The sequence below is a fragment of the Gopherus evgoodei genome, chromosome 5, assembly GCF_007399415.2.
Source record: "Gopherus evgoodei ecotype Sinaloan lineage chromosome 5, rGopEvg1_v1.p, whole genome shotgun sequence".
Lineage (NCBI taxonomy): Eukaryota > Metazoa > Chordata > Testudines > Testudinidae > Gopherus > Gopherus evgoodei.
In genome coordinates, this window is record NC_044326.1 from 134865624 (window position 1) to 134879110 (window position 13487).

General features: G+C 42.6%; 1 protein-coding gene across 11 annotated transcripts in view; it reads right to left on the reverse strand.

The window, feature by feature from the left end:
* Nucleotides 1-13487, reverse strand: part of WRN (WRN RecQ like helicase) — a 106888-nt gene that overhangs the window by 26041 nt on the left and 67360 nt on the right. For 10 of the 11 annotated variants that reach the window (XM_030565281.1, XM_030565285.1, XM_030565283.1 and 7 more), the window contains 7 exons: nt 10333-10503; nt 10156-10253; nt 7873-7948; nt 6640-6713; nt 5417-5492; nt 4749-4861; nt 2025-2139 (listed from right to left, as the gene is read on the reverse strand). In XM_030565281.1, the coding sequence (XP_030421141.1) occupies nt 2025-2139; nt 4749-4861; nt 5417-5492; nt 6640-6713; nt 7873-7948; nt 10156-10253; nt 10333-10503 (723 nt within the window). The remainder of the gene's footprint in view (nt 1-2024; nt 2140-4748; nt 4862-5416; nt 5493-6639; nt 6714-7872; nt 7949-10155; nt 10254-10332; nt 10504-13487) is intronic. The other variant, XM_030565287.1, reaches the window with a different exon arrangement.

Below are 13487 nucleotides of genomic sequence, written 5' to 3' on the forward strand. Positions count from 1 at the left end.
CTCAGTGGCTGAAGCACCAAACCAGACAGGAATTAAATCAGCTCAGCAAGGAAACCTGAGTGAAGAAAGACAGCATGTACACCAGCACAAGCTAGGACCTAGGACTCAAGAGGGACACTGACAGCAGTTCAGTGATGGTGTTTGTGTCTGTGTCTGTGTGTGTGTGGAGGGGAACCACCTACATTTAAGATCAGATGCGAACAGCACAGCCCCAGGACTTCTGCAGTCCTCCCTATAATTAAAAATATCCATTTCTTTCCGCTACAGATTTGCCAGCCACTATGTTTAGGACCACATCCTGCAGTCTGCCTTTACTGGAAGTTTTGCCTGAGTGAATAACTGCAGGCTCTGGTCCACGTTTACACCACAAATCAATACCATTTAAAAAAAATAAAAAACAACCAATGGCTAACAAAACCCATTTTGCTTGTTTTCAAATATGAACCATTGAAAGTCAAGAGCTGGAATGCTGATTTCATATAAACCAAGCCACTTTGAAGAAGAGCATTGATGACAAAAGAGCTCAGTCTGCAATTCACCATGAATCCTAAAAAACAGGCTGCATAGTTACTAGCTATTTTAGGAAAAACTAGATGCTTGCCACACACTATTTTAGTGAGTTTATATATGATTTCTAAAAGAATGGAAAGCAAGCTTGGGGAACTGGTGAATAATCAGGCCTCCTCTAGGTGTAACAAGATGTGTGCATTGATGCCATATTCTGAAGATTTCATTCCCAGAACTGGCTGGCTAGGAACTACAACATTGGTGTACCCAAGCACAGACTAATTTCTAACCTCTCCACTGCTGCCATCTGGCCTTCCTTCTTGGGGAAGTAACAGTGAGGTTCCTTTCTTTGTTACCAGCAAAAGAAACCTTGTTGTGGGGCTCATCTTACAGCAGGTATTATTGTTCCACAGCTGCCAGGAGGAGGAGGGGGATTAGGCCAAGTGTTTACTTTCTAGTCCCTTCATCAGATAGAGAGATCAAGCCAAGCCTTGAATTGCTGAGGCCTACATGGGATTTAGATGAGAGTCCCCGCCACCTTAGGGATGAGGGTCTCAACACCCCAGGGTTTTGCTTGTTCTCCAGGCCAGCCACGGCCGTTAATCTGTTCCACAGGTATTTATATAGAACCTATCCAGTATCATTATGCACTGTGTAACCTGGAACTTCTGGATCAAAATGATTTCCACTGCATATGTGAAGAAATGAACAGCTACAGGCATAGGTGCTGGAACAAGAGGTGCTGTGACACCCCCTGGATTGATATGGTTTCCCCCATACACAGGGTTTACAGTTTGGTTCAATGGCTCTCAGCACCCCCACTGTACACATTGTTCCAGCACTCCTGGCCACAGAGAAGCTTGTAGTCATGACATGCCAAGCCCAGGGTGTGGGAGATCAAGCTTACCCACTAATCCCAGTAGCCATTTGTCAGTTACTCAAGGAGTGATGAAGATAGCCCCTTGAGTAACCTACTGGATGCTTAGCTATGATCTACATGAGACAGTCGTACCTCAGGAGGGCACCTACTTCACCACAGATAGATTGGGTAAGAGAAAGGAAGAATCCTTAATAAGAGATGGGAGAAAGAACATGGGAAACAGGAGAACATGAAGGGAAAAACAAGGGCATGAAGAAATGAAAGGAGAGGAGTTGATTTGTATTTTGAAAACTTCTTAAGAAACCTGTTTAGAAGCACACTTTCTCTGGTCTACTCGTCATCCTCCACACTGCCAACCAAACGAGCTGGATGCCACTACCCAGGCCCAGCAGTTTCTTGCTGCAGGGGAAGCACAATCAGCCCTGAGGAGGAGTGAGAGGAGAGCTTTGCTCAATATCAGCAACTTGAGGTGATTCAGGAGGACTGTTCACAGGTTACAAGAAGAGTCCTGTCCTATAACTGGAGGAAGGACCGGGACCATGCCAGAAAGACTGAAAAATGGGACTTGTAAATCCCAAGGTGAGGTAGATCATAAATAAGGAAGAAGCAGAAGACCTTGCTGAGGGAAAAATCTTACCGCCAGATTATTTTCATGGCAAAACTCCTTGACATCATCCAGGAGAGGAACCAACATGGCAGATTTTGCTTCAGATACGCCATCAATTCTCTTCACATTTTCAACTGTCGTAGGCCTATTTCGCATAGAACAAGAACAGAATGGAGAGTTACCGGGCTTTGCTGGTTTATGTTTTGGAACATGGAGTGTAGGACAGAACAGGAATGACAATCCCCACTTTAACCACAGATTACACTGACAGGTGATTACTCTGCCATCACAGCACTGTCTGCATTTTAGTCATGTTATTTTTCTAAGTTCTTATAAAAAGGTCTGTGGAGGAAGTGTGTAGCTTTTTGCTAGTGCTTAATATTTTTTGGCACATACATTAGTTCTTAGTTGCAAAATAATGTATTTTTTTTTATGTTCTGTCATGGAAAACTGGCTATAAACTGGGCTTCGACCACTTGCAGGAGTCAAAAAGGGATTCCCTCCACAATGTATTCTGGGTTTTCTGATTTTATCTTCTTCCTATGAAGCGTCAGAGATGGCCACGGCTGGAGGCAGGACACTGGACAGGGAAGACCAGGGCTCTGTGGTGGCACCAAGCATTCAGTCTCTCAGGGCTCGGCTGGCTGGTTCTTGCTCACATACTCAGCGTCCAACTGATCACCATGTGTGGGGTCAGGGAAGACTCTTCTCCAGGTCAGATTGGCAGGGACCTTGGGGAGTTTTCACCTTCCTCTGCAGTGTGTGAGTCTGAGAGTCACTTGCCCGGGTCATCTGGGTAAATCTCATTTATCGTTTCCCTGCCATGCAGGGACCTCAGGCACTTGTGCACCTCGGTCCCTCCTGTTCTCTCCCGGTGACACATTACAGCCTTGTCTCCTATGGACTGTAAATCTTTAGTATAATTTTTGATTGTTGGGTTTGGTGAGAGGGTGGTAGGTGAAATTGGTGGCTTGTGATATACAGGAGTTCTGACCAGATGATCTGGAAGTCCCTCCTGGCTTTAAACTCTTGTGTGTTTGTTTACACAGCATAATAAACCTGTCTGTGTTACCTGCATCTGCAGACTCAGTGTTTCCAAGCCTGCACTTGAGTGTCCATACTGCACAGAAAACCCAAGCCTCACACCTGTGCTGGCACATCCATACTACACTACGCAGACCCAATCACAACTTCAGCTTCTGTAGGTGAATATCATCCTAACCTAGGTTCCTCGTGCCCTCACCAGCTATGGCCACTCTATTGATTGGATCATAGTGCATTATGGGAGCACTTGTCTGTCTATCCCGCAGGAATTGAGCAGAAGTGTTTTGATGGTTTTTGCCTACAAACATATCCAGTTGAGCCATTTTGTGTCTGCACGCTCCCAGCAGCTGGCGCCATCAACATGGATCTCGACCCCGTGAAAGAACTTCTCCACCTCATGCTGTCAGTCCTATTTAGGGACATAGGCAGGGCACCTATGACTTTGCGTTAGGCAACACACTGCAGACCCAGTTGCAGTTGTTATATGCTGGGTTGTCTTCCAATACTTGCTTTTATAGTGGGGAATTATGTAAGGAAGCTCATTTCTTCTCTCTTTATCTTTCTGGAGACTTTTACTGTAACACCCTGATTATTCATTTGTAGTACAGAAGTGCACAGAGTCCCTGGTCAGGTGACGGGGTAAGAGACAGTCTCTGTCCTGAAGATCATACAATCCAAATGAAGACAAATGCAACAAGCTAATAAAACGAACAAGCAGAGGGTGCAGGGAAGGAAGGGTTGAGCAGGGTACACTGCTGCTTGCCCTGCACCCCATCCCCTCTCCAGCCAACCGGAAAGGCATGGTTACAAAGGCTGGATACAAGCAAAATTTGCAGGTTTTAGTTTTTTTCCCAAAGCTACAAGCAAGGGGCATATCTGATGCCCAGGCCCCTGCTGACCACCTGCCTAGTCTTTACCACTTGGCAATTTACCATATGCAGCTTGGTAGAAGTGGGTTGTGAAGAAGGAAGCTACTCTACAGCTAAGTTCAGGGAGAGGCTTCATGCATAAGTAGTGACTTGGAAGAAAGCATGAATTTGCTCGTGGGAGAAGCTGATAAATGGACTACGAAGGCAGACATCACAACATCACTGGCGATGGTAAAGGTTGCATGACAAGATACTTCAGAAACAAGTATTGTAACAGAGTAATTCATACATGCTGCCAAATTTCACCTGTACAGCTAAACCAACATAAGCAATAACTGCAGTGCTGTTCTATCTGCATAACACCTGAGTTCACAGAGCTCCATACGCATGTTGAATGGAAGTAGCTACAATATCCTTGGTGCTAATAAAAATGCTAATAAACTTTACATATACATTTTCAGAACTTATGTGATCACAAAATTCAGACACACACAGCAGAAGCATTGAGTTTGAGGAGTTCATCCTGCACCTCTTGATAGTAACAGTCTACCAAAATGAGAACCCATTAAAGTTTTTCTTCAAAATTCAGTCAGATTAATATTTCGGCTGATGCAGAAAGTTACTGAACTGGAAGCATGTGGAAAAACAGAATTCCTCAATATGTTCATGTACAACACCTAAAATTTATGGCACATGAGAAGTAATGCATCCTCCAGAGGTCCCTTCCAACCCTGATATTCTATGATCATCATTTTCTGTTACTAACGTGGCTTGAAGGAATGAGGATAAGACTTCAGAACATCTTTGGACTTATGTGTAGTTTTCAAGCTGAAGACTTTACCTTATCTTGGCCATGTCCACCAGTATTTTATTAGTTGCCAACACAGCCGGAGGAATATCCTTCTCACTGGCTAGCTTCTGTCTGGCTGCCAGCAGCTTGCCATATAGAACAGTCTGTAAAGAACAAAGCCAAAGTATGAATACATGTAAGGCATAATTTTAAAGAACACTTTAAGTCAAGGACTTAAACGTGATTCAAGTATGGGAAGAAAACTTCTACATGAGAAAGCAAACTAAAGACCCAAAATAAAACAGATAAGCAGTCAGAATCTAAAGCGGGGTCCCCAACGCGGTACCCGCAGGCGAATGCGCCTGCATCCCTGCTGGCAGTCGAACATCCGCCGAAATGCTGCCGAAATTCAGCGGCATTTCGGTGGATGCTCGACTGCCACCACAGTCCTTCGTCTAGCACCTGCCAGACGAAAAGTTTGGGGACCACTGATCTAAACCATATCCATACATAATGTTTAATTATCATCAAGGACTCCAGTTCTAGGCACCTTCCTAAAGTTTACTGTAACAGCTGAAAAATCCAGTTTAATAACAGTTTCTCTGGTTGACACTTTGGAGGGACGAGGAATGGTCTCTAGGATTGTGTTAGATGTACCCAAGCACAATTTAAATGCATTTCTTACACAAGCAGATACCCCTTCTGTTTAATAGACTTACGTGCAGTTCCTTCTCTCTGGATGAAACAGCAGGTTCTGGGGACTTCAGTTTGATTGGTGATGGCACCAAGTCACTACTAAATTAAAAAAAAAAAAAATGATATTGATATTCCTGTTAGATCAATGTATCAATTCATTTTGCACCAGCTCTGCTCTGCTGAGATTGGTTGGTTTGGGAGTCCTAGTGTATATGAGTCAACCAGACCTGTGGTCTCAGCCAGTTTAGTGGCTATTTGCATTAAAACACATCTGCACAGACACTGGGAGTTACCCTGGTATAACTACAGCAATATAATTAGACCACTATAGCTATGCTGCTACATTTCTCCATTTACACCATGTCTACACTGCACACCTTACAACAGCGCAGCTAGGCCATTACAGCCATGCCGTTGTGAGGAGCGCAGAAACAAATGATTCTCGCATTTTATATTATCCTGACCCATCCAAAAAATGTATCACATTTCCAAGTTTTCAAAAAATAGAAACTAAGCAAAAACCAAGTGACCAGCAGAGCAATCTGGAATAAATAAAAGTTATTTATAGCCTGGTTTTTAATTAATGTTTGTTATGTTTATTGTTCTTGCATTTGGATTTAAAATATCAACAAATGAAAAAGTATCTTAATTTTAGACCCCCCTAACATGCCCCTAAAATCAAACCCAAAACAGACTTATTTAACTGTGCATTTAAAAAGGCTCATGGACTTGAGCAGAAAACAATGCCTGTTAAATTTTTTGCATGCTATAAATGTTCAGTTACTGGTTCAGTTCAGGTAATCAGCAATAGAAGTATTTTACAGTCACTTTTTTAAAACTAATGTGGGATGCCTTAAAGAGCCATTTAACACACTGTAACCCTACCTACTTCAGCGCATAACCTAACTTACATTTTGTGACATTTTAGCACGTCAAGTGAGGCAAAATTAAAAGTGTTCACCCTAATTCACCTATCAAAATTATTTGCATTCGTAATGCTGTTTTACTAGACTTTCAGACGGACAGATTATACAATGTTTCTTAAAGGTTAAATGAAGTCTGGCACTCGTAGAGCACTTACTTTCACACTAATGATTTAAGACATTGAAACGAAAAGTTAAGTTTACACCAAACACAGACTTACTTTCTTCTCTGATAGTTGCTCTATAGAACCACCTTCACAACACAGGAAAGAACGAATAAGTAGAGAAAGAGATATGAGTAGAAATAATTTAGTCAATTCTACCTTTCATTTGAGACACTGCCTCTTGCAGAAATTTTACTTGCTCCTTGATAAGTAAACATTTCCTGCAAATATGTCTGTTTTAAAAATAAAAAAAAAATACCAAGTCAGAAAATCAAAGACAGTATCCACATTTTTCCCAATACAAATATTAACAGTAAAATATTCATTTATAATTTTATACCAATCTGTTTAAAAGATATTCAGTGAAGAAAGGGATCAACTTTTTTCAAAACACACTACAGTCTGTCGCATAACAAAAAATTCTTTCCTCTTGGTACCTGGTGTCCCTCTAGTACATTATTACAAAGATACACCAGACACGAGTAAAAAGCAGCTGTGTGTTACAGTATATTGATTCTCATTAGAAAAGAGATTTTAAAAGTTTCTAACCTTAGTCACAGTATAAGAGAAAATTGTAATAAAATAACAAATTTTAAAAAGACCGCCAATTGGAGATGGATGGCAGGAGAGAGATCACTTGATCATTACCTCTTAGATTCACTCCCTCTGGGGCACCTGGCATTGGCCACTGTCGGTAGACAGAATACTGGGCTAGATGGACCTTTGGTCTGACCTACTATGGCCGTTCTTATGTTCTTAATTTACAGAATCAATGAACATACACTTTAAATAAACAAGTCACTATGGTAAAATATATTCATGTTGAGAAAAACTGAGAAAATCTAAGAAATTTAGAAGTAAGGTTCCCTCTCAGCCCCTTGCACTAATGCAGGCATTGGAGTTTCACCCCATTTTCCGAAACCCCTTAGAAACTGTAGTGGTGGTCTTTATATTTAGTTTATGTTTAATTTAATCCCAGATAAATAACTTAATCCAGAGTTATGGCTGAGATTGCACTATACACAGTGTTACAGTTGTTTCTCATTCCCTCATTCCACGTCATCTGTAAACATTTAGGATTACAAAATCCTGAGGAAGGGATTGTGATTTTCCATGTCTTTTGTGAAGTAGGTAGTGCATATTTGGGTGTTAATACTACACTTCACCTTCACACATTAATGTGTTCAGTGTACCAATTATTTTGTTCACCACACAACTATCATACAAACGATTTGTAAATCCTACATTCTGTACTGCTTTACTGTCCATCTTAAGCTTTCAAATATGTGGAGAAGACTTTATAGCTAGATATACTGATCTATTAGCTCACTTGCCCGTCACTAAAAAGAATAATGAAGTGGCTGATGAGTAATATATTTCTCAAATACAGACCTGTTTCTCTGGTGTCAGCTTTATTAACCTCGTATCTGGTGAACGTTGTCCCGCAACTGAAGTTACATGTCTATTGCTGTAAGAAAACGAATTCAAATGTATTCAAAACATATACAAAAAAATCACTCTTTCATGAAGGCTGACATTTCAAAATACACCTTGAGAGAGGATGGTTTCAGAATACAAAGAGCAAAGAAAGGTTACTGGAGTTCTTTGCAATTTGTGGCCCACCAAAGATTTTTTGCTAGCTGCATCCATTGGTCCACATTTGCGCCCTTCTCCTCGTGCTCCAAACGGAGACATAGATGGTGGCATGGGCTGAACACCTCTCCAGTTACCTTTCTACTGCAAATAGCCCTTGCAGAAGGCTCCGCAGCAGAGGGGAAGGAGGGTGTGTAGTGGAACAGATAGGGACCACACACCTTGAAGAACCTGTTACTGTATGAGGTAAATTACCCTCTTTCATCAAGTGATGGTCCCTATGTGCATTCCACGCTGGGTGACTCACAAGCAGGATTCACTGAGAATAGTGCGAGGAACTCTGCTGTAACATCAGCTGGAGGATTACTCTGCTGAAGGAGGCATCAGCTATAGAAGCTTGCACTGAGGGTAATGAGCAGAACCCCAACTTTCAGCTTTACAGATCTCCAGGAGAGGGACATCCTTAAGTAAAGCTACCAATGTAGCTTTGGTCCTGGTTGAGTGGGCCCCCACATCTTGTTGGGGAGAGGTAGCCATTAATTCATAACACATCAGGATGCAGCCCAAAAGTCTCTGAGGAGAGATCGTTTCACCCTCACATGCTCTGTGAAGGATAGTCTTGGGAAAGTTTAAAGGATTTAGTCCTTCGCAGGTAGAATGCAAAGGCCCAATGAGCATCCACAGAGTGAAGTTTTCTATCCTCACTGGTGGCATACAGCTTTGGAAAGATCAGTAAGTGAATGGTCTGATTTAGATGGAATTCCAAGACTACTCCGGGGGTGAATTTTGGGTGTAATCTCAAGGAAACACCTATGGAAGAAGATCGTGTACAGTGGATCGGCCATAAGGGCCACCACTTCACCTACTCCTCTAGCTGAGATGATGGCAACAAGAAAGGCAACCTTTATTGATAGGTGGACTAAGGAACATGAAGCTAAGGGCGCCTCCTTAGATGACACAAAGTACTACTTTTCTGCTGTTTCTGGAGCACGAGCACCAGTGGCCAGACTGTCTTGGCTGGTTGTAAGGGCTTGTCTACACCAGTGGCTCCAAACTTTTTTGATCACTCATCCCATCAGTAAAAAATTTTTGAGCACACACTCTCTGCTGTGCCAGCTCTACCATTTTTGCCTAAGCAAAAAAAGACAAAGACCAAAAAGGTGCTCCTCCTTCTGCACACCCCCAAGGATCCTCTTGCGCACCCACTTTGGAGACCACTGGTCTACACTACAGCTTATGTCGGTATAACTTATGTCATTCAGCGGAGTGAATAAGACACCCCCGAGCGACATAAGTTACACTGACCTAAGTCCCAATGTGGACAGCACTCAATTGGCGGGAGAGCTTCTTTCACCAAGATAGTGAACACCTCTCAAGGAGGTGGTTTTATTATGCCGATGAGACAGCTCTCACCTGTCGGCGTTGAGCATCTTCACCAGACACGCTACAACAGTGCAGCTCCACTATAGCGCTTCAACTGTGGACTAACCCTTAGATGGCATCATTAATGGGAAGTGCTGCCTAACTGGGGACCAGCTCTCCGGAGAACATCCAATCGTTTATGAGGGGTGTCCTGCACTTCCTCCAGAAGGAAGTATGTGTGTGACCCTCCTCAGAAGATTTTGAAATTCCTTGTCTGGGGAGGAAGATGACAATCCTGTTGGAGCTGGTGGTTCCACATGTTCAGGTTCCTCCTCTTCCTCCAATAGTTCTTGAGGAGGTTCATGATGTTCTCTGCATGGAGAGGGCTGTCTACACTCCCAGTGAGATCACAGAGATTTGTGATGTCACATATATGGATCCCATAGCCCCAGTAAGGCCAGTGTGACAGGTAATATGGAAACTGGGGTAGTCCCCAAGGAGGAGGGAACCATTGATACCAGTGATTCTCAGGAGTATAGTCCCTCTTATGCAAGCAAGACTGTGCCCAAGAGACACACCCCCTCCTCCCCCCAAACAAACAAAAACAAAAAACCTTAGTGCAGAAACCTCCTCCTTGGCGCAGTCTCCAGTAGCAGGATTCACATATTTATTCTCCCAGCATAAAAGTGACACATGCATAATATATATGAGTGTAGTTACCTTTGGGTGTGAGGTTTCCTTAGATATAGTTCTTCACTGGGCTGTAGCAGAAGCGTCCGACACAACTCATTCCTAGCTTTACAGAGCCAGTCTCTACCCTGTGGGATACAGACCAAGTCACTCAATTTTACATTCCCAAAAGAAACCTCTGACAGAAAGGTTTTACAACAAGATTACCTTCTTAGTAAGCTCACACAGAGTTGCAAATCTGCTTTGACCAGAAACTTCTTTAAGGAAACCTTCAATGATGAGCTGTCGGCCCAAAGCCTTCCACCAATTCTCTGGCCAGTCCTTTCCACTACCAAAGAGAGCGTGAGTTCGGTACTTGTCTGGGAGACGCTGGGAATTCTGAAATCATTCAAACATTTTGGTCAGACTTCTCAATTCCTAGAAAAACTACTCCACCATAACTAGTGAAGCACAGAAATAGCCACGCAGTCCTGTACCAATATAAACCATCATTACTAAAACGAGGAACTGAAAGCTGAAGAAGACTGAAAATGCCAGAACTATGGGAGAACCCGTCCAAAGATGAGAATATGTTTGGCAGGGTCATTTAATACCCATTAAAAATGGCTGAATTTGAAACTGTTGAATCTGAATCCTTCTCTTTGTTCGTTGTTAGAGCAAGGGCCACGCCAATGTACCTCACTGCTGTCACTTGGAGTAGTGACAGGGTACTTTCCTCTGTGCCTATTCATTCCACTTCGGGGCCTTCTGCCAAGACTGCCTAAGGACTGTGGCCACAATTTGCCTGTCTGATAGGATCCAGGGCCACCACACCCACTAGCATCTCCTGAACCCAGTACAGAGAAGATCCCCAATTCTGAAAGCACAAGGACCCAGGTTGCATCCCTCTTCCCTCCTCCTCTTGGTTGGACTGCAGAGAAGAGCCAGTCACAGACTCCAGCAGGTAGGGCAGAAGCAGCCAAAACAGAGACTGTTGCACTGGGGGGGGACAGAGTAAAATGAGGCCCAGCAGGGGCCACCAGCACCATTCTGGACCAAGAATGGTGCAGGGGAGATGCTACATGCACACACTTGGGGCACTAGACCCAGTGGCTGTGGCCTCAACAAGCCAGCAGCCAAACTGGGGATGGAGGAGGCAGGGTTTGTAGGCAGCGCAGCAGAAGAGAGGTTTAAGGAGGGTTTGAAGGTGGATAACGAGGTAGCTCTTTCCAAGCCTGATGGGCAGCATGGGAGGAAGCATGAAGGGGCTTGTTTGAAAACTTTGTCAACATCCTGATAGTGGATATGAGATAATAGGTCGGGATAATTGGGTGCGAAGGGCCGGGAAAGTGAAGATGTTCGATGTGTAGAGATGGGAGAGCCAGTGGAGGGATTCAAAGAGAGAAGTGACTTGATCAAAGTGATGGGCTAGGAAAACAATCCATGCAGCAGCATTCTCAATGTATCAAGACATGCAGGCAGTCTCCAGTAGCAGGATTCAAATATTTATCATGTAAGATGATGGCGTACCAGGTGTCTAGGGAGTAGCATCATTCCACTCTCCAGGAGACTGAGTCAAGGGCTAGTTGCGTGGAGGGCAGAATTAACAAAGGGGAGTATCACAGATTAAGGACTCTGTGGGTGACATGTGCCAGTTCCTGCACTAGAGACAGAAAAGGAAAAAGGCACCTCCTCCGGGATATGTCTGCTCCACGGTCATTCATGCCTTTGACATCCAAACAGAACTACTTCAACAAGCCTATGTGCATCTTGACTACCTTCAGCCATGGCAGACTGCATGCACATACCTGCTTATTTAGTGATCCCTGCCATATGCAGCACATCTCACCTGCGCTCTGCAAACTGTACTGTCCACCTACCTATTTGCTTCTGGGTACAATGCAAGGTGCTGACTTTTATCTACAAAAGCCCTCTAGGGTATGTGTTTCAGCTACCTCACAGACTCTCTCCCCGAGTGCAACATCTTCAGACAAAAGCATCAGAGTCCTGTGGCACCTTAAAGACTAACAGAAATACTGGAGCATCTTCAGACAGTTCAGATATTTGTGCTGTCCCCAGATTTGAATGCTGAGACACTGGAAGCAGAACAGTCTCAGTAGAGACAGAGTAGTTCTTCTGAGGGTAGACGTTTGGTCTATTGGTTATTTCAGTTTTTAAATGGTTATATATGTGCCCTGAAGGAAAACGGGGAACATTTTTATAAAAGTTAAGCAAACAAAAAAAATTCTGTAAATGCATTGATACATAAAATCACAGGACTATCAAACAACATGAGACACATTCCTGATTTCCCTATCTGTGAGAGAGACTGTATTCCAGGAGCAGCTTGCTCCATTAAGCACTCTGTCAAAAATGGAGAACTCACCTGTCCTAATCTGAGATTAGCCACAAAACAGATGAAAGCGGCCTTGCTTAAAGGCACATGTGCCGATTGAGGAGTGGAGTTCCAGTGGAACTCAAACACCAGACAGCAGAAGTCACAGAATCAGAGAAACTTCTGACTGAAAAGGACCTTGAACAATTTCTGGGGAAAAGGTAAATTGTGAATTGGGTAACTGCACAGAGCACCACATTTGTGTGATCCTGCTGAGATCACTGAAACATGTGCCTTATACTACTACTTGCTAGTCCTTCATATTGTCACACTGAGATACCTTCAGTCAATTCTTTTTTTCTTGCTGATTCTTGCTAGTTCTTTATCTCTTATATTTGATACAATTCATATGTATAAAATATATTGGAAATCTGGCTGCTGATCTGCAGATTCAAAATTTGTTTGCAAAACTGGAATGAAGCATAGATATTTATGTTCCTGATTTTGTTTCTGTAATGCCTTCATTTAAACTTTTTCATTTATGGATTTTTGAACTTTAAAAAGAATGGTCTTTTATTTACAGGTACTATACCATATAAATTATTCTCTAAAATATATATTGTAAGGATATGAAATGTGCAATACTTACTTTCAAGACGTGCTCACTGAAAACAATACTTGCATTTAAAATACATAAAAATGTGTAATACAATGAATTTTTCATCTAGTTTTACAAGATACTGCCATATAAATAGAACTAACAGTATTTCAACTGTAACTGGCTGAAACAATGACTAACATCTTAGATATTATTAAATATTAGAATTATGACTAAAAGGTATTCACAAAAAGATTTTGGAGCCTAGAGTATCTCACAAGAAAAAAGTACCCATGTTATTTCAGTTTATTAATGTGGTCATGTCCTAAATTTGCATATTTTTCTAGCAGTGGTGGTATAAAATTTCAGTCAAGGCAACTTCTTAATTTGAAGCTTCCCAGGAGGACTTGTTCAGTACCATATGCTGACTCAGTTTTCAAATAATAGGTG